This window comes from Heloderma suspectum, chromosome 5 (genome assembly GCF_057233095.1).
Source record: "Heloderma suspectum isolate Gila_16-S chromosome 5, 16-S_ref, whole genome shotgun sequence".
In the NCBI taxonomy this organism is placed as follows: Eukaryota; Metazoa; Chordata; class Lepidosauria; order Squamata; family Helodermatidae; genus Heloderma; species Heloderma suspectum.
This window is the reverse complement of record NC_139462.1, coordinates 97554186-97575508: the sequence shown is the minus strand read 5'-3', so window position 1 is coordinate 97575508 and position 21323 is coordinate 97554186. Positions and strand designations below refer to the sequence as shown.

The 21323-nt window shown below is 42.6% G+C and overlaps 1 protein-coding gene across 5 annotated transcripts in view; it reads left to right on the top strand.

Moving 5' to 3' along the window:
* The first annotated feature begins 3662 nt into the window (after positions 1-3662).
* The window catches only part of SLAIN2 (SLAIN family member 2), a 57107-nt gene continuing 39446 nt past the window's right edge, over positions 3663-21323 (top strand). For 4 of the 5 annotated variants that reach the window (XM_084856836.1, XM_084856834.1, XM_084856835.1 and 1 more), the window contains exons 1-4: positions 3689-4451; positions 16510-16658; positions 19498-19662; positions 21019-21180. In XM_084856836.1, coding sequence (XP_084712962.1) covers positions 3949-4451; positions 16510-16658; positions 19498-19662; positions 21019-21180 — 979 coding nt within the window. In that variant the 5' untranslated portion in view covers positions 3689-3948. Of the gene's footprint in view, positions 4452-16509; positions 16659-19497; positions 19663-21018; positions 21181-21323 lie in introns of all 5 variants that reach the window. The other variant, XM_084856837.1, reaches the window with a different exon arrangement.

Here is a 21323-nt window from a genome sequence, read left to right as displayed (position 1 = left end):
AACAACATGAAGCGAGCCTTCCTAACCCTCCCTTCTCTTGTATCTCTGTCCTGCCACCTCATGTTGCTGAACTGAGAGAAATATCAACCCATCACAGCCTGCACCTCATGGTGGGTGGAGCTCCCTGCTGGGGGTAGGTGGCAGCGCCATGTGGGAGGAAATGGAGCAGGTAGTCTTGCCAGCTTTGCAGAATTTGGACCTCTTGTCACTGATTCTACTATTTCACCCACACAAGACCTGTGGCTTTTGGACCTTCCCTTCCGTGGCTGCCCTTTCCCCATTTTACTCTTCCTGTTGGCAGGCCAGGCCTGGTTCAGATCCACCTTCCTTAGCCAGACTCCTAAGTGCCACCAGGGCAGAGTTCTTTCCTTTTATGCCTCAGTCCTGAGCAAATGCTTTACCCAGCATTTCAAGCAGTGAAGATTTGCTGGCAATTCCCAGGGGCTGGATGAAATTAAAGAGGAGGCCGCACCAGGTCCTTGGGCTGGAGGTGCTCCATCCAGTTTAGACCCTGAAAACTGCCAGTTGAAAACAATAGAGAAATCCAGGATTTGAGCATAGCTGTAACTTGGCAGAGGCCTGTCTTCCCAACCCCAGATAGCAGTGAACACAGAATTCCTATTTCTGCTGTTTGGTGAAGGTGGAAACGCCAGAGTGAGTTAGTCAAGAATTTTTTTTATCTCTATAGACTCAACTGCTATCAGTATTCTGTAAGCTCCCAGTCCTTTGGGCCATTTGGAGTTTTAAAAACAGTTTAAAAAAATTACAAAGTTGTATATTTATGTGTACCTAGGGAGTCCCCCAACTATGTAGAAACTATTAGCTTATTTTTGGGTGGCCCTGTTTCACTTCCAAATGGATAGGCACTTAGAGTGCAATCCTACACTCTCTAACCTGACAGTAAGCCTAGAGATGTGAAGGCCTGGAAAAACCCCGAAAAAACAAGAGGGGCGAGGACTGTACAGAATTTTTTTTTTTTTTCAAATATCCCTGGAAAAATTTTTTTGAAAGAAGTTCCCCCACCCCACAATTTTTCCTGCTTTTTCTCCAGGCCTTCACATCTCTAAATAAGCTCTATCGAACTCAGTGGGACTTATGAATAGACATGTACAGGATTGTGCTGTAACCCAGCCTAATTTGCTATAGAGGGAATGATAAAATGTAATGTTTAGGTATATCTTTAGCCTGATGATTAAGTTTTAAGGTAATAATTTTTTATCAGGATATCAACTGACGTTTTTGCATGAAACAGGATTGAGTCGGTTAAGGCAAAGGGGCCTGCAGTCCCCATACCCTATCATGCTCCCAACATGGGTCCTACTTTTATTACTTTTCAAAAGCAGAGTACCTCAGAATACCTGATAATCAGGCAAAGGCTATTGTCGTCATACCCTGCTTGTAAGCATCTGACTGACCACTGTTGATAAACAGAAGTTTGGATTTTATCCCCCATGGACCTTTTTTCCTGCCAAGCATGATTCTTATGAACCATCAACACTGAACCCTAAATCTCTCAAGTCCAAATGACTTGCAGCTACAGGAACAATCTGCCTGCTGAATCCATAGAGCTGCCGATTTGCTGGTGACACTACCAAAACCCTGGAACGAGTGGCCTTGAGAAGCAGTGACAGTAACTGGTGGGTTACTGAACAAAATTTAATTCTTAATTCTTGTTAATGAATGCTAAGACAATAAATTAACAGTTTTTCACATTGTTTTTTTTTCCTTTCTAAAGCCCCTAAATCCAAAATATTCATAACTGGTGGTAACATCCCTCTTCTGCCATTTCCCAACAATCTAGGGTTTTGTTTTGTTTTTGCAGGCTGATAACTTTTGGGGGCTTGTTTATATGGCTGCAGCTATTTTTTTCTTACCTGGAATTAAGTCCCAGGGAACACAGTGAGATTTACTTCTGAGTAAACGTACATAGGATTAGCTATCAGAATCTCACAAAGTGGAGCAGCAAAAGGAGAATGGGCAAAACTAAAAAAATCTGTGAACCCTGATTTTTTTTCCCTCCATCCCTTCACAGTTCTCAAAACCTTGTCCAATGGGATAAATGAAAAGCTGTAAATGGAAGGAAATATGGCAGGGGAATGAGAGAGAAGTTTTGAAGAGAACATAGTTAAAATAGATAAATATTCAAGGTGTTTAAATTAAAAATGTAAATGTAATTAAAATATGTTAAGGCTGCAATCCTAACCACATTTACTAGGGTATAAGCTCCATTGAACACAGTGTAAACATGCATCAGATTCCCCCCCCCCCAACTGCGGGGGATTTAACCTATTTTTACCAGGTAATTTTTTATAAGACCATCAAAGTAAAACACATATGAACAGACTAAAAGGATATCATAAGAATTACAATCATTCTGTTAATAAATACCACCAAAACAAGCTGACATAGAAAACAATTCAAATTTAGACAACAACTTGTCTTGTTGTATAATCTTAAATCAATTGCCTCATATAGGCCCACTGAAATTAAAGGGGCCTATTCATGCTCATATGCTCTCAGCCAGTCAGGAACTGATTATGACCTAAATCAAGAGAATACGTTAAAGAAACAAACCAATCAACTTTAGTAGGACATAGCACAATTTTGACAGGGCTACTAACCTCAGTTTAGAAGCACCTGTTCTAAACTAAATGCTCATGTTTCTGGCAATGGCTTTACTGAGTGTCATCTTAAAAAAGGCTGGTCTATTTTTCCAGACTAGACTGATGTTGGCTACCTCATATAGGGAGGTGGATACATCATAATGGACAAAATATGATCAGGGAATGGTTCAAATTGGGTAGCTTCCTGCATCTTGGTTTCAAAGTATATTGTATCGTTTGATACAAAAGTACTTCACTAACAGCTCCATTCTCTGTATGTTTGTCACAAGACATTTCTACTGAATTCTCAGCGGGGCTTGCTTCTAACGAAGTGTACATCAGATTGCAGCCTTAGTCCACGGGGCTTTCTCTAGGGTTAATCTGCACAAAGAGACGGAAACAATAACAAGGAGGCGTGGTGGGATTCCTCTCTGCCTGAAGCCAGGTCCTACAACTGAGCAGCCGTAGACCTGCAGTTTCAAGTGTATTGGAGCAGGATGAGGTTACCTAGCAATAACGGGGAAGCACTCGGTACGTGGTCAGATACACGCTCGCCTCGTCTCCTACGATACCCGCTGAAAATAATAACGATGATGCTAAAGCCAGGAATCCCTTCCGAGTAAAAACGAGTGGGCGATGAAGTGCCTAAGGTCCATACGTGATATTTAAAACCCAAAGAGAACCAATAGCCGCTTGATTTTTCTACGCCGGCAAGGAAAGCAGCTTTGGGGCGGGGGGCGTAGCTGCCATTAACGGGCCCTGAAACTGCAGCTACTCCCCTCGCTCGCGGTGCCTCTGTGTGTGTGAAATCACCGTCCACGACTATTGTGCAGGCGTCGCCCGCGTGCTTCCCTCACAGCCCTACGGCTCAGGGCCTAAGCCTCAGGCCATTCTGCGAGCCTCAAGCGGCTCTACGTCCGCCGAAGCCAAAGCTTCCCATCCACGGGAGGGACGGAAAGAAAAGGGCGGACATGAGGGCAGCAGCCGCCGAACTGGCGGAGGCCGCGGCCGGATATGCGTGTCTGTTTCTTTCCGCCGTGGGCCGCCGCCGGTGCAGCTGACTCGGCCGGGCCCAGCCCCGGAACAGGAGCCGCGGCGGCAACAGCAAGAGTAGTAGGAAGAGGCGAGACTGCGCTTCCCCGCCCGGCCATGTAGAGGGGGCCCGCCCCACGTAGTCCAGCCTGGGAGGCAACCGGCCGCCTCAGCCTGAGGGAAGGAAGGAGAGAGGGGGAGGGGGAGACGGCGCTGCCTGACGGAGGGAGAGCGCCTGCGAGAAGGAGGCGGCGGCGCCCTGCTGCCTTCTGGGGTGGGGGGGTCGTCGGGTCGGGTGGAGCCGCGGGGCGCCATGGAGGACATTAACTCCAACGTGAACGCCGACGCCGAAGTGCGGAAGCTGCAGGAACTGGTGAAGAAGCTGGAGAAGCAGAACGAACAGCTTCGCATTCGCAGCGCTGCTGGGGCTCCTGGTGGCAGCCCGAAGCGGCTCCTCAGCACTAACAGCGCCGGAGGATCGGGCGCTTGCACGCCGCCGCTGTTCCTGACGCCGCCGCCGCCTCTTGCCGCCACCCAGGGAGCTGCCACTGTCGCCCCATTGTCCCCGTCCTCGTCGTCTCCCGCCGTTAGGAGTAGCCCGTTGCTGCTGGGGCTCGAGAACCGCGTCCTCGGCCCCAAGGCCGGGCCCAGGCGGCCTCCTTCGGGCGAGGAAAGCGGCGGCGGCGGCGGCTTGGCGGCGGCAGAGGTTGCAGCGGGGGGAGCCGGGGAAAACGCCACCCTCCTGGATGAAGTGGAGCCACTGAGGCCCGACGAGCTGGAGCGGCTGGCCGGTTGCGAGGAAGACGAGACGGGCTGGTGAGAAGTGGGGAGGGCTAGGTGTGGGTGAGTTAGGTGGCGGAGATACAAAAACATGGCCTATTATATACCACTTGTCCGTAGAGATCCACGTAGCTGTGCCATAAAGGCTCATATTCCGATCTTGAAGGGTTAGGGATGGCCTTCCTCTGATACCGGAGTCCAAGAGTCGGAGGCAAGACTGCTCAAGTCGTTGGTTAGATACTCCTGTAGGGAGCAATTGTTCCTAGGAGCCACCGCAGCCTAAGGACGGTGTGAGAACTGGCATTCCTTTTCGGGTCTTTATGTGGTAACTTAAATCCGGTTGGCTCTACACAAATCTGTGTTCTGCTCGTTCGCCTTCTCAGGGTGGCAAAGCTTCTTTTGGTTTCCCTTCTCTAGTGAAGTTAAGGCAAATGTACCAAATTCTCCTGAGTAAAAGGTTTACAAATGGAGAATCCCTTTGTCCTTTCCCCAGTAAGCAGTGGCTTAGGTGTACTTTTTTGTTGTAGCAACCTATAATCACAGTGGTTAAGGAGATCCATTCAGTTTTGTGGTGGGTGGGCGGTGCTGTGAACCTTAATTTTTTTATATTTTGGGGCCTGAGTTTGAGTTTCTGGGAACATTCTGCAGGTGCTGAAATATATACTTTTGTAAAATTCAGACATAGTTATAATAGTATAGTATGATATCCATACATTCTACCTCAGGTTTCTGCACATTTCAGAAAAGATATTTAAATCTTTTGCTTCCTGGCATGCTGGTAGTTTATGTATTCTTGGATCACAACCAGTTATAGTGTCCTTCCCCCTAAGCCTTAGCCACCTCAGTTTACAAGCATTCAGGCATTTTATCCCTTTCTGGCTCAGTTTTTCTTGAGGAGATATTAAGCAGCTGTTCTTCAGAGCTTTTAGTGAGAAAAATCTTGGAAGGACATGAGAATATGTCTCTAAAGGGTCTGGAAGATACACTAATGAGGAAGATCATGTCTTGAATCACTTCCTCTCTCTATATATAAATATGATTCCCCCCCCCCTCATAGTGTATAGTAAAGTGATTCTCAAAATGGTGGCTCAGGACTAGAGATGTGAAGACCCCCCCAAAAACTGGGAAAATTCCAGGGGGAAATATTTTTTTCCTGTTTTTTGCAGAGGACCATTTTTGTTTTTTTGCAGAAAGTTGGAAAAATTGAACAGCTTTGGATTATGACATGTTTTCTTTTAGAATTTAAGACAACGTATATATTGTTACCCCACCTTTACTTGCCCCAAAATGATTTCTAAAAACTATGTGATAAGAACACTTTTATAGAAAGACTACAGATGTAACATGTCTGGAAGTAATGAAGCCATGGGGAAAATATTTTTTAATCCTCTCTGTAAGTTTCCCAGCATAGTTAGTTCTTTCATTCTTTATTAAAATTATTGCTCTAAAGTGGGAGCAATAGGAGGGAGACAAGAGGAGGTTGGGAGATGTTGACCTGGTGTTGAATGGGGTACGGTTACCCTTGAAAGACCAGTTCCGCAGCTTGGGGGTCATCTTAGACTCCCAGCTGTCAATGGAAGCTCAGGTGTCAGCTGTGAGCTGGACAGCGCTGTACCAACTCCATTTGATACAGCGGCTGCGCCCCTACCTTCCCGACCATCTGCTCCCATCGGTAGTACATGCCCTGCTCTCCTCTCGTTTAGACTACTGTAATGCGCTCTATGTGGGGTTACCCTTGAAGACGGTTCGGAAGCTGCAGCTGGTACAGAACGCGGCGGCTCGCCTGATTAAAGGCAGCTGCCGGCGAGATCACATCACTCCAGTGCTGAAGGAGCTGCACTGGCTACCAGTTGTTTTCCGGGCCAGATTTGAGGTGTTGGTTTTGACGTTTAAAACTCTATACAGCTTCGGCCCAGCTTATCTCAAGGAGCACCTCCAGCAACACCAGATAAGCCGCCCAACAAGATCAGCCTCGGATGGCCTTCTCTCTGTCCCATCAGCCAGGACAGCTAGGCTGGTGAGGACGAGGGAGAGGGCCTTTTCTGTGGTGGCCCCCACTCTGTGGAACTCCCTCCTTAGGGAACTCCGCCATGCCCCCTCTTTAATGACCTTTGGCCATGCATTAAAAACATGGTTGTTCAGGCAGGCATTTGGGGTGGGCTGGGGTAGTTTTAGAAATGTGATGTTTTTAATGTTGAATTTTATAGCGTAAAGTGTTTTTATTGTTGTACATCGCCCAGAGTGGCTGGGTGACCAGCCAGATGGGCGATTAATACATTAAAGAAAGAAAGAAAGAATATTTACTGATAGATATTAATGCCAAGTTTCCCAACATGTAAGTAGAGTCACCGTTGTCCATTCTTAACAGTAAATGTGCATTCTTGACAGCTTGGTTTTTGTTCTCTAGAGTCCTGTGTTTCTGATGCTGTAGCAGCCATTTAATGTAGTTCTAATCTATTCAGACAGTAATTACAAATTTACTGAGTTTACCTTTAAAAGTTTAAAAACATAATGATAAATTTATGAGCAAACTAAGTCATACAAAAAATAACTTTAGGAACAGAAAGGCTGCTTTATGTTCCTAAAGCGGCAGCCCTCAACCTGGTGCCCTCCAGATGGTTTGGACTACAGTGCCCAGCATTCCTGACCATTGGCCATGCTGCCTGAGGCTGGTGGGAGCTGAAGTCCAAAATATCCGGAGGGCATCAGGTTGGGGAAGGCTGTCTTAAAGCAACAAAGTGACTTTAGATCTGTAAAGAGCGCTAAAACAAAAAGTATTGCTTATTTTTCAATTTGTCCAAAATTTTCAATTCCTTCTTTCAAAAAAGAAGGAAAAAAAGATTTTTTTTCCCCATAGCCTCAACATTTCCAGAAATCTTACATCTCTACTCAGGACTGATAAGTGTGTGAATGACACCGTATGGGTATGCCACCAAAATATTGTTGCCTTATGTTTTGTACTCTAGTACAAAATATCTGACCACAGAATATTATGTGAAGTATCAAGTGTCAATGTGCATATAAAATCATGGCTTTCCCCTTTAAAATGGATGTCTCCAACTGATTGCAGAGAGGCTACAATATATATCTACATGCACACTTCATAAATTGTGTATCATACACATATTTTGTAGTTGTGTACAGAAGTGCCTTATAAGAAGTAATTCTTATGAGTGCTACAGTACAGGAGCCTAATAAGGGTGTGCGTGTGTGTGTGTGTGTGCTGCTCTTAGAACATATATTTTCTAAAACAAAGCTAACCGTCCATTGGTTCATCACTTCAGTAAAAAGTTTTTGGAACTAGTTTGCAGCATAGAGGAGAAACATCAGGGACTGTCTAGTATATAACCAAAAAAACAGGGCAGCTGTGAAAGAGTAGCGGGAATTTAATTGTGGACTTGAAGCAAAATTATAACCAAAGCTATGTGGCTATTGTGTGAAAATAATATCTTCTTCTCAGGCAACATTAATAATTCTTCCATAGTGACTTGAAATGGAGCAAAGGATGTTGCTTTTCACCAAGTAAGATAATTGGTCCATCTAGCTTGGTATTATCTACAGTGATTGGCAGCAGCTCTTCGCAGCTTCAGACAGGAGTGTTTCCCAGACCTACCTAGAGATGCTGGGGATTGAACCTGCATGCAAAGCATGTGCTCTGCCACTGAGATGCAGCCCTTCCCTATGGACATTTAACTGGCTCACTGGTTCTCAAACTGTGAGATTCTTTCCTAGCCCCTCCAATATATTTCTGTTTCAAGCCAGGAGTCAATGCCAGCCTCTCCCCCCCCCCCCCAGCCACTGCAGGAGGCTGGGGCCCCTTGTGTTTGACAATCACTGGGGCAGCCAGCCAACCCTCTTTGTTCCCTGTTGCATGTCTTTCTCTGACCCTCATGGTTCCGTTTTCCCTCCTTTCCTTTGAACTCGTCTCTCTCTTGAGGTAAGTTAGGATTAGACAGATGCACTTTATGTAGGCTTAGGGCGTAATCCTATGCATGTTTAGACAGAGGAAAAGGCCTACAACTCCCAGCATTCCCCAGCCAGCATGGCTGGCTGAAGAATGCTGAAAGTTGTAGGCTTTTTCTCTGTTGAAACATGCATAGGATTGTACCCTTAGTCTGTTATTTTGGTCTTATATACACTTGAAGATGCTCAAATAATATTTTTTTGATGTTTCTAGATGGCAGTGATGATACTGTCGCACTAGGAAGTACCTCAAAAGTTTGGTACTGTTGTTATAGAAGTGATGCTGTGATTGTTGTACAACCTGTGCTGATACTGCTAGTCTGGTCTTGTGTGAGTTGTGGGTGTATATTTCCCTGATCAGCATGGCCAACACTGGCAAGCTCCCCGGTGTGAAAATGCCATAGGGTGGGTCTCATTATGGCAAGCTGTGTAACTCCCTTGCTTAGATGAGTCTCCCTCAGTCACAAATGACAAGTATTCTCCGAGTTATTACTTGTACCTAAAACATTTTTTTAAACTTTTCCTTGTGTGTAGCTTAGGCCAAATCACAACTTTAGTAGAGTGATAAGTATAAGTGTTCATCAGTTTTACTAAACCTATTAAAGAACCATGTGGACTGCCTGAATGCAAGTTGTGTTTTTGTTTTATCTTCACCTCATTCCTAATTAACTAAATAAAAGCATATTTAAATTGAAATAACTGTTCAGGCATACAATAACTATCCTCTTAAAATCTCAAATTTATTTAAAAATTTGTACAAACTTCTAATTAGATGTGCTTATAGTAAAGGTATGGAAGCAAATGCCCTTTCTCAGTCACCTGCAAGATGGTTCACTAGCCTAATTTAGTCATTGTGAAATGGGATATAGATAAAGTTATTTGTAACTTTATTTTCTAGCTCTCTGACAATGCCATCCTATATGCGTGTACTGCGAAGGAAGTCCCATTCAGTTCACTGAGAGTTAATCCCAGATAAATGGGTGTAGGATTGCAGCATGAGTGGGGTAGATTGTGTTGGATGCTTGGTTGTGGCTTCAATCTAGAATGAACCAGTCCCATTTGAAAAAAAGTCTATTTCACTTGAACATTTTGACAGCTAGTTAAGATTGTGTTATTCTGATGTGCATTTGGCAAACAGAACTGGAAATTGTTAGCTCCTAATTTTTTTAGTTAGCTCTGTTACACTATTTCTGATTTAGCTGCTGATGCTATTTTGTTTTAATCAAACTTATTTTATTTTGTGTCAACCTTTTTTCTGTTAGCTGCCTCAGGGTCCCACCTTCCAGGACAGAAAAAGTTAATATAAATATTTAAGGAAGCAATCCTATGCAGATAGGCAGCTGTCTATCCAATGCACACTAGGAGAAGTGTGGAGGGGATCCTCTCCGATTTCAGCTGTCTAGCTGTGGGATGTCATAGCACGGGGTGGGGAGGCCGGACAACGCATAGGAAGTATCATACTGGCCCCTAGGAGCACCCCCTTTTGCCCTGCTCTGCGCAGCTGTTATGAGTCCGGAGCGCAAGGACGATCCACGCTACCTACGAGGCAGTGGGGGAGTGGGCGGAGAGGCAGTTCTCCAGGAACTGACCTCAGAGCATGGGCTCCGAAGTCGGGTCCTGGAAACGGACCAATCCTATGACCATCTAGCCACTGTCTAGCGGCCATAGGATTGCACCCTAAATGAATTAATGAGTTTTCATTATCTTGTGTTTCTAGTTTTAGAAAATCAAGAGAAACACGCAATACTAACTTTATTTCAGTTTGTTTTTAAAGTAACTTCATTTAGATTATGGCTAATAGCAATATTTGTTTTTTAATTTATGCACACCTACCCGGGTATAAGTTCTATCGATCTCAGAATTACGCACATTTCCAATAATGTTATCAGGGCTAGGTAATGCTTTTGAGAGAAACAAATCTGTGTGACAGTGTTGGAATGAGAGTTACTTGTGTTCAGGAGATGGAAGGTTGGTCTGTATCTGCAGCCATGAGAATCTATGATTCTGCACATGAACAAGAAATGGTTTGAGGTGTAGAAATTGGCATCCTGAGGATGTCATTTTTTTCTTAAAAATCCTACTTCTCAGGATCATAATGAAATGATGTGCTTTCAGAAGCTGGTTGACATGTAGAAAGGCTTACTCAAATAGTGAATATATTTCCATCAGACCATAGGACATTAGTGAGCTGATGGAAACATGTTAGTGTTCTGTGTAGTGTATTTGACTGTCTTCCCCTGCCACTTATCAACATGCTACTCCCAGCAACATCTACTCCCTAGAGTAGAACAATCTGCACAGGAAAAGCGTGGAAAGTTTCATTATGGTTTTCTCCCACACCACAGTGTTATTTATGCTCATAGAGAATATAGCTTCTCAGTCTCCTGATTCTAGCTCCCAGTATGTTAGCACTGGAAATCTTGTGACAACTGACACTGAAAATGCATGCATTCCTTTGGTGATCAGAGTATTTCTTTGTTATGGTTACATATTGGGAAAAGAGCCTTCTTGGGTGTGGCACCCCACCTTTGGAATTCACTTGTCAGGGAGGCTTGTCATGTGCCTACATTATCTTTCCAATGCCAGGGCCAGGTGAAGACATTTTTATTCTCCCAGGACTTAGATTTTTAACTGCTTAAATACTGCTTTAAATGGCTGTTTTATGTTATTGATATTCGACTATACTGTTTATTTAGTGGTGGTATGTTTTGTCAACTGCTCTGGAAACTTTCTGTTGAAGGTGCAGTCAGTATTGAATAAATATGCAACAAAGTGCAAATGGGCATATCCAAGTTTATTTGCTAGCGACTTGAGTTCTACACAAGTCAGAAATATTATCCATGTTTCATAATAGCTATAGTACTCCAGATATTAACATAGCATAAAGTTAATGTGGAATGGGTAGGGTTGTGGCTTATTTTATTTTTTTTAAAGTACATGAGCATTATTAGGTAGGCAATATTGGAATCAATACCGATACTTCATTGACAGTGAGGGATAGGCATATTCAGAAACTTAATGGGATCATACCATTTCATTTTTATTCTTAATAATATTAAGTATATCACTAACTATTAACAAGAATGTTTTGTCTATATTTTTGCTGTTACACTGAGCCTTTGGAAGAGGCAGGATATTAATTGAAATGAATATATACACTCAAACTGCTCTTTGGTTGTATAACTACGCTCATTTTAAAAATCCATTGCTGCGCTGGTGTCTGCAGCTTTTATTTTAAGACACTTTATTATTTATTTATTTATTTACAATATTTATATACCACATCAAAGATTTCAGAGCAGTGAACAACAAGATAAAAGAATAAAACCTCATAATTAAAACTATTAAAACATGTTAAAAGAACAGATTCTGAACTTAAAAAATCGCAGCTGGTCACTCAGCAAAGGCCCCTCAAAATAACAATGTCTTCAGGAGGCACTGAAAGCAACACAACGTTGGCACGTGCCTGACCTCCAAAGGCAGGGAATTCCACAGGAAGGGGGCCACTATGCTGAACGCTTTTTTCCTGGTGGACTCCAACCAGTCCATAGGTCCATGTGGAACCACCAAGAGCAAGCCCTCCGATGACCTCAGTGACTGGGCAGATTGGTAAAGAAGAAGGCGCTCTCTCAGGTATCCTGGTCCCGAGTTGTTTAGGGCTTTGAACACCAGTACAATACCTTAACCTTGGCCAGGTAGCGAATAGGCAGCCAGTGCAGTTCCCTTAGCAAAGCAGTTACATGCTGAAAAGGGGCAGCTCTTGACAACAGCCGAGCTGCTGCATTCTGCACTAGCTCCAGCTTCCGGACCAGCCTCAAGGACAGCCCCACATAGACCGTTTTGCAGTAATCCAGTCTTGAGGCTACTAATGCCTGTACCACTTTGGCCAAGCTATCCCTGTCCAGGAGAGGTCATAGCTGGCAAACCAGCTGAAGCTGGTAAAAGGCGCTCCCAAGCAGCAGCGGCCACTTGGGTTTCCAGAGACAGTAATGGATCTAGGAGTATCCCCAAACTACGGACCTGATCTTTCAGAAGGAGTGCAACCCCATCCAGAGCAGGCAATGAGCCTATCTCCTGGCCTCGGGAACCACTCACCCACAGGGCTTCTGTCTTGCCAGGATTCAGTTTTATGAAGTATGTGTCTTTCTGTCATTAGTATACTCCTCCTTTGCTTTGTATTTAATATGAGTACTCTTGTAACATTGCTTATACTTCTTTTTCTCAAGGATGTTTTTGCTCATTAATAAAAGTATCCAGAAGCAGTGGCTTGATAGGAACCATGTTCAAGAGAAAATTATAGTGCTAAAAAGTATACTGAAAGAAATCTCAGCTAGCCAAGAAACAGGGGCATGCAAACCCTGTTTTAAGTCTGGTTAATTTTTGGAAGGACCTTGGCGCAGATGGTAATATTAAAAAAAAGAAAGAAAGCCAGATGGCATTTTTATGGAATACCTACAGCCTACTACAAGTAATGGGTGATTTCTCTTTGTTGGTTTAGTCCAGAGAAAGGAAATAAAACGCTTGCAGAGAGTGCTAATGCTGATTCTTCTGTGTTAGGGTTGGCGTTATGTAATATCAGCTGCAATTATTGTTTTTATCATGGTAATAACATGCAACATCCTGGGTGTTTATTTTTTAAAAGTTCAGTACATCAGTCATAATCAGTCTAACACTTGCTCTTCTAAAGTGCTGAGTTTACAATATTTAGACCATATGGTAAAAATGCTTGTGATTAAAAAAAATAGTAGCCTAAAATGATAAATGCGTGTATACTGGACCAATACATAATCTAAAGCCATGTTGACTGTTGGATATCTGTTTTCCTTATTTCCTGACAAAGAGAAATTAGGGTTAGGTCAACCTTTTCTACATTCCATATTTAGGCTGTACTCCTAAACATGCTTCCTAAGGAGTAAACTTGACAGTGGGAATTGATTGTGCAGTGTGACCAAACCAAAGGACCAAACCAAATGTTACACCGGAGCCATGTGTAGCACTAGTCTGATGACTGATTATTTCTTGTAGTGAACCCTCAGAGGTGATCTGTAGCATGGAAAGGTATGGAAGGGGACAGGGTGCTCAAGCATCCCCAGGCTAGCTGATTTCCCCCAGAAACATTTTCCTCCCAAAATGCTTTCTCCAGCTTTACTTTAAAAAAAACCCTGTGTCTAGAACCTGGGGGAGCAAGTGGGAACTGTGGCTTGCAGGAAACAGATTTCAAGGCAAAATGACTGATAGGGGAAAAGTTAAGCTCTGCTACAGCTTCTTCATCCCCGCCCCTTCCCCAGGTGCATTGCAAGGAAGAAATATCTATTAGGATATGTTACAAATCACTGTGGCATAACCCTTAAGTTTTCCCCTAGCTCAGCATTCCCTAACCTGGTGCCCTCCAGATGTTTTGGACTAAAATGTTGGCTGAGGCTGATGGGACTTGAAGTCCAAAAGATCAGAAGGGCCCCAGGATGGGGAAGGCTGCGTTAACTGTTGGGATCTAATATGTTACTGAATAAGAATAATCCCAAATTATTCTGCTTAACTTGTCCTTAAGCACTAGGTTGAAAACTTTAACGGTTTAGATCTTTGAATGACTTCTGAAATACGTTTCCAGTGCAAAGCTCATGTGTTTAATCACTACATGAGTGCCTATGGCATCTGTAAAGTCTAGGCTACTCAGTTTTCCAAATGGGCTAGTATAGACTTCCATCATATTTCAATTATAGCAGAACATGTCTCAGTATATAGGGTGAAACTAAAGGACTGTTGAAGTTCTAAGCCTACATTTTGATCTGCAACAACAATGGAAATTTAAAATCAGGAATGGGCAACTTGTGGCCCTCCAGATGTTTTGACCTTTAACCTCTGTTAGCCCTAGCCAGCATAGCCAATGGTGAAGGATGATGGGAGGTGTAAGCCAAAAAACCTGGAGGGCCACAAGTTGCCTTCCCCTGCTTAAAATGATCAATGTACAAAGACAGATGTTAAGAGAAGCTACTTTTGGAGATGCTCATATGTTTCACAATTGTTAAATAAATGGAAATGGTACCTTGAAAGGAACTTGGCACAAACTAAAATAGGTATTTTTGGCACATTGTCACTAAAACGTCATTCATTTATGTTGCAAATAAATGCATTATTTGTCATTAGATAAAATTCATTTCATTATTTTTCTTTTGGACCTGTATTTAGGGTCACTGACATACTGAGAAACATGTTTTATGTTGTGCTTAATCTAATATGCTTGTCATTTTTCTAATCTGAATTTAGGACTAACTTGATTCTAGCTCAGAGGTCTGTTGGTTTGTGAAATCTAATTTGTTATGTGTTTCAGGGATTATTACTGGAATATACAATTTTCCACTTAGTGGAATTTTATTTGGCTTTTTGTGGATTAATTTGCTTTCATATAAATCAAGGGTGGGCAACCTGTGGCTCTTGGAGGTCCCCTGTGTGGCCCACCACATTCCATGTTCATGAGCTACTACTGCTGCCAGCCAATTCTGCTGGGATGGCTTTCCTTGCACACCCCATTTCCCAGCACCGATCCTGATCAAGTTATTGTGTGTGTGGGGAGAAGCTTTAAAATTGCTGTTTACCAGCTGGTAATAAATGATTAGATTAAAAGTTTAAAGCTGAAAGAGACCTAAATATAGTTCCTGTGCTCAGTTTTCAGGCTGTCGCAAACATTCGATACTTCAACTACTTAGTGTTGCAGCTTGTTTTCATGTGGTTACAAACTCACAGATGAAATGATTTGGGTTTACAGTATATAGGCTGATTTTCAACCTCACACAAGTGGAAATCTGCTCATGCAGTAGGGCTTTCCCACATTCTTCTTCCAACTGAACCCCCTGCACCCTCAACAAGCCTCTTCTGAGATTCAGGGAATTACCAGGAAAGGCATGGAATGTGGTTTGGGACTGCAGTGAAAAGGGGGAATCTGAAAGTTGGGCAGAAGCAGATTGCAGGAGCTCCACTCATGCATCTACCTCTGCCTACTTTCAGTGATCTCATCACTTTGTGCAGCAAATTCCTGAGCCACTTCCCATGCTGTTCCTGAGGGTTCCCTGACTCTTATGAGAGGCCTTTTGGGGGTGCAGGAGACTGCACTGGGGTGAAAGTGCCTGGGAAGTCCTGCATGTACAGGCTTCAGCTTGTGCAAGTTTAGAAACAATCCAAATGGTTTCACATATCTTTTGGTTCATATGACAAGTTTTCATGCTGGGTTTCTAAAACCTGATTAAACCAGTTTGCACAATCTAGCAACCCACCATGGCTTTATTTAAACCACGGTGGGCTGCAGTGCATTCAGCTGGCATTTTGAATATTCAAGCTGCAACTGCAAGCTGCAACTGTCTGAACCCAGCAAGGATGGGTTGTTGGCATGGTTAACAAACCACCGACAACCCTAAAACAGCCCGTGGGTTCTGAGTGATTTGTTAACTCTGCTAACAATCCACTCTCATGGGATTGGATGACACGACAAGCCGCGGTTGTGGCTTGAATAGTCAAAAGTTGCCTGGTACAGAAAGCAACCCACCATAGCTTTAAAAAACCACAGTGTGCTGCAGTGATTGTGTGAACTGGGTCTGTAGCTCTGGGCCTGATTTTTTCAGAAGGGTTGTAACCATCCATTCATAGTAAACGGTAGCTTGGGGTGTTCACCATTGTCTTTAAACATGTAGAGTCCCTTAAAATGTAGATTGTCTTGATCTGACTCTCTTTGGATCCAAAAGTCACACTCTCTCTTATCACATAATTATTGACAGTCACCTGAGATTCAAAATGGCTTGGGTATTTCCTAAGCCAACCAGATCTGGCATTGTATTAAAATGGACATTTTCCTTACCTTTTGTTATCCAATACTCTTGTTCAAAGAAAGTAGGGATGACCTGTCACAATCTGATGCATTGTTTGCTTACATTCTTGTTGACATACAGTTTGAATGGACGTGCTCTTGGATAGTCAGCTTTGACTTGTTTTTAAGAGTACTGAGGAAAGTACACTTTAAGAATAGCAAGAGTTGAACTATAGTCCCTTCTTAAAGGAAAAAAACAACAACATAACATACAACTCAGATGCTAATTTGTTCGTATTGCTTCGTTTAATTCTGTTGTTGTCTGGTCTCCATTAGGTTGTATACATCGCCAAAGAAGAAAGTGACTCCAGTGCAAAAATCTATTAGTCCACTAGTTTGGTGCAGGCAAATACTGGATTACCCAACTCCAGATATTGAATGTGCTAAAAAGTCATTGATCCACAGGCTTGAACAGACAATGTCAGGTGAGTTTGTGAATCAGTTTTTATGCTAGCACAGTATACAAAAGTGTAGTATTTAAATATTAAAGGTTGGGTTTTAAAAAAGAAAAATATAGTGGTTATGATTCAGTAGAAGTTGAGTGGCTTTAAGTCCAATTGAAGGGAAGGTAAAATACATAGCTTTTGTTCCTCTAGATACGAACAGAAATTTGGGAATGGGCATTGTTCCCTCAGAGCTGCTTCATACACTACCATTTTATACTGAATGAATCTCTGTTAGGAAATGACCAATATACAGTAACATATGAGTGTAATGTCAGTGTTTTTTATCCAGCCAGGAGCACACAGATGAGGCAGCTGCCCACTTATATTAATCTTTGTTTGTATTGTATGAAACAACCCTTGGTTGTATCTTTTGTTGTGAAAAGTCATTCTTTTTTCAGGCTAAAGTAGAGAAGATGAGCAATTTTTCTACCCTAGTGTGTCATCAGAATGGACTTTTAGAGATTTTCTACATTAGATCTGTAAGCTAACATTGACCTGTTTCCCACATAACGACAACCCAGAGTACAGGTTGAATCATGGGTTGTTGTTGAATTGTGGGTTGTCGTTTTGTGTGAACCCTGCACTATGGTTTCACTCTGGATTGTTAACCATGAACAACCCAGAGTTCACAACCAAACAACTAACCATGTGTTCTGTTCCTGGGTTGTTCATGGTTAATAACTCATAGTAAACCATAGTGCAGGGTTCGCATGTAGCAACAGTCCACACTTCAGCAACAACTCATACCCAACCCTTACTTAACCCATACTCTGGATTGTTGCTATGTGCAAACCAGACCACTGATAGAATTATAGAAAGGTCCGGTCATAACTGTTCACATTTGAAACATTCAGCTCACTGCCTTCTTTGTTACTATTTATTTATTACTGTTTTGTCCCATCTTCCTCCATTGAACTCAGGATGATGTATATGTTTCTCTTCTATCCCCCTCCCCTCTGCATTAGTGTCTCAATAACCTTGTGAGGTAGGTTACACTAAGAGTGTGACTGAACCAGGACCAAGTATTATTTAAGTATTATTTTCCCTATATTTTAAAAAGTGGTAGCCAAGATCCTGGAAATTGCCACCAAAAAGCCTATTAGATATAGACTCTTAAGTTGTATAGAAAATATTTATTACATAAACTTGAAGTATGGGAAGAATTGGAGCAACATCATTCATCCTGAACAAGCTGGTTTTAGAAGAGGGCTCAGCACTACTGACCACTGTTTGACTCTCGATGGCCTGGTTCGCACAATCATCGAAGCCTCTGTAGCTTAAATAACTCAAAGTGGGTTGCAGTGCATGTGAGCAGCTATTTTGAATATTCAGGCGGCCACGTGCCATGGCTTATCGTGACATTTGAACAAAGCAAGGATGGATCATTGGTGTGGTTAACATATGGGCTGTTTTAGGGTTGTGGGTGGTTTATTAACCACCGCAACAACCCATCCTTGCTGGAGTCAGATGTCATGATAAGCTATGGTGACTGCATGTGCCTTGAATATTTAAAATGGCCACTGGCATGCACCGCAACCCACCATGGCTTATTTAAGCAATGGTAGGTTGTGGTGATCATGCAAACTAGGCCAGTACCTTGCAGGGAAACACAGAGAGGGCCCTACATAGCATCTTTATGCAGCCTTTGTAGATTTGGCTACTGCTTTTGTTTCCATAGATAGATATAGGATATGGTACAAGTTGTCTAGTATAAATATGGATAAGTGCTTGTTGTTTTTGCTCGAAGAGCTCCGCACAGATTTTACAGCAAGATTAACAGTAGGGATCTCAGGTTCTTTCACTGAACACATTAGGATTAACCAAAGGGGTCAAACAGGGTTATCTTTTGGACCCCTTTCTGTTTACCATACTGAAATGGTTTCGTGGCCCTGTTCACACATGACCCTAAGCGATGATTGTTAGTTAATTTTTGCTAACCACGGTGGCTTAGCTGTCATGTGGGGAGAGAAAAACCCATTAACCATAGTTCTGAAACCACCCTGGCTAATCATCCCCCTGCAGCAGGGTTAAAGTGCCCTGGGGTGGCTTACTGTTATGTGTGGCGGGCTCTCCAGTGGTTAAAATGGGCTCCTGGTGGTTTCTAGGCCACGACCCCAGAGACAGCGGCATAGAGTGTCCCACACTTCCGGAGACACTGTAGGCAGCGTGGACTTTCTGTATGGTTGTTGGCGCATCACAGTGGATGAAGCAGCTGACTTGCACATTTTTGTGGCGTAAGGGCTGCTGGGGTCACCGGCAGTGGGAGAATGTTTATGGTAACTATGAAGGGGGTGGTTACGGGAACTACGCAGTGCAGCATGGTTCCCGGTTGTATGATGGGTGTGTGTGTGTCATGGTTCCCCCCCCCCCCCGGTAGTTACCCTAACCACCCTCCCCCTGTGCGCATCTGAACAGGGCCAGTTCCTAAATTAACTGGTTCAGAATTTGTTTCTCAATTGGTACTGGCAAGATTTCTGTTCTCTTATACTCTGATGACATGGTATTAGTATCTTTAACCCATGTTGGATTGAGAAGACTTTTGTCAAGGCATTTTGAGTATTGTCTTGAAGAAAAACTACAAATGAATTATTCTAAAACTAAAGTTATGTTTTTTTTTAAAGAGACCTCAGCAGTGTCAATGGTCAATTAGTGGCCATCAGATAGAGCAGTGTAAAGAATTTAAATATCTTGGGATAATTTTTAGGGAGACACTTTCCTTAATAAAGTGCTAAATGAGATTAAAATTAAACTCACAGCTTTATAGCATTTAAAGTAAACAATTAATACTTGAAGACAGTTTTCTGCTTTTTTTGTGCAGCCCTCAAGAGACACAGCCTCTATAGTAATCCGTTCAGCCCTGTCAATTACACAAACTCGTATAGTCCAAATGCTGGCAGCCCCTACAACAGTAGCTTCAACTCTCCTTCCTCCACACCGGTGAAACCTCCTTTAGTAAAACAGCTCATACTCCCTGGCAGCTCAGGTAAGGGTCTCAAATGTAATGACTAAATAGTAAGTTGCAAGTGACATGCATCAAGAAAAACTTGTATACTCCGAACGTTTTCTTTTGTGAAGAGATTAGTATATTAACAGAACTGTTCAGTAGGGAAAACATTAATCTATTTATAATGGTTTCATATACTAGCAGTGCTTCCTATTAATCTGACCAATCTCCCTCCTCTATTTTAGTCAGCTAAATTGTGATTAAATATATGTTAATATAGGAGAGCCTAAAGACTGTAATTGAAGTAATAGTGCATATGGATAGCATTAACAACATATGGAAGATGACCAAAAAAGGCAACTTCTTAACTGTGGAGTGTTGCACTATTGCCATTGAGGCAGAAAATGATTCCCTACCATTTTCTCTGATACCTCCATGTATATTCCCTGCGCTTCATGATGGAAGTGTTTACACATTACATTGGATGAAACTTGCAGCCAGAACTGGGCAGGGCCAGAGTGACATGTGTAGCTATACCCCCTCCCGCACCCAGCAGACTTAGTTTACAAGATGTAACATATATAACATGAGAGCCTGTGTGGTGTAGTGATTAGAGTGTTGGACTCGAAGCTGGGTTCTAGTCCCCACTCAGCCATGGAAGCTCACTGGGTGACTCTGGACCAGTCACAGACTCTCAGCCCAACCTATCTCACAGGGTTGTTGTTGTGAGGATAAAATGGAGAGGAGGATTATGTACACCACCTTGGGTTCCTTAAGGAGGAAAAAAAGGCAGGATATAAATATAATCAATCAATCCATCCATCCATTGCACGCCACTCCTGGGGCCATCTACCGAGCTCCCTATGAGTGGCTTGGAGGCTACTAAAAGGTAGTCTTCTTTGGAAGAAGTAAGGGAGAGGGAATCCTCCAGAAAAGTCTTAAGAGTTTTTCCTTTGATAAAGACCTGTGTCAAAATGCGTTGGGAATTCAACTGGTGCAGCTGTTCCTTTTTTGATTTTGGTTTCCAGCCTTATAGTTGTTTTTTCTGATCCCTATTGAGATAGTTGCCACATTGGAGACCCCTACTATAAAGGTTGCTTGTTTTCAAATGTTTCCTCAAGAACAAATTAAGCATTCCAGTGTTTTATCCCAGTTACATTTATTTCCTTAGTGATGGTTCACTTAAGTTCTCTTCATTTATGCTAGGCGAGGTTAATGTTATTTGACACATTGTAAATTGATCTGCACCTAAACTAAACAAAAGTGAACTTGTGTGTCAGCTAGCTTGAGTTGCCTTTTCTAGTACAACTCCCCCCCCCCCCGTGTTAAATTATTCACACAGGTAAGATAGTAGAAGTTTGTCTTGGATTTTTTCTAATTTTCCTTTCCTTACAGGTCACTTCAAAAGTTCAGCAGATAGAAATCCTCCACTGAGCCCACAATCCTCTATAGACAGTGAATTAAGTGCTTCAGAAATGGATGAAGACTCAATTGGATCAAATTACAAACTAAATGACTTAACAGATGTGCAAATTTTAGCTCGGATGCAAGAAGAAAGTAAGTATTTTTCACAGTAAAAAGCAAACACTCTATTTCAGTCTCCAGTCTTTACTAATGTTTTTAGGGAGCTGATTCTTGTTGATAAAGGTACATGAGTGCTTATGATCTATGTTGATGAATGTTTAAAGCAGCCCAAAATC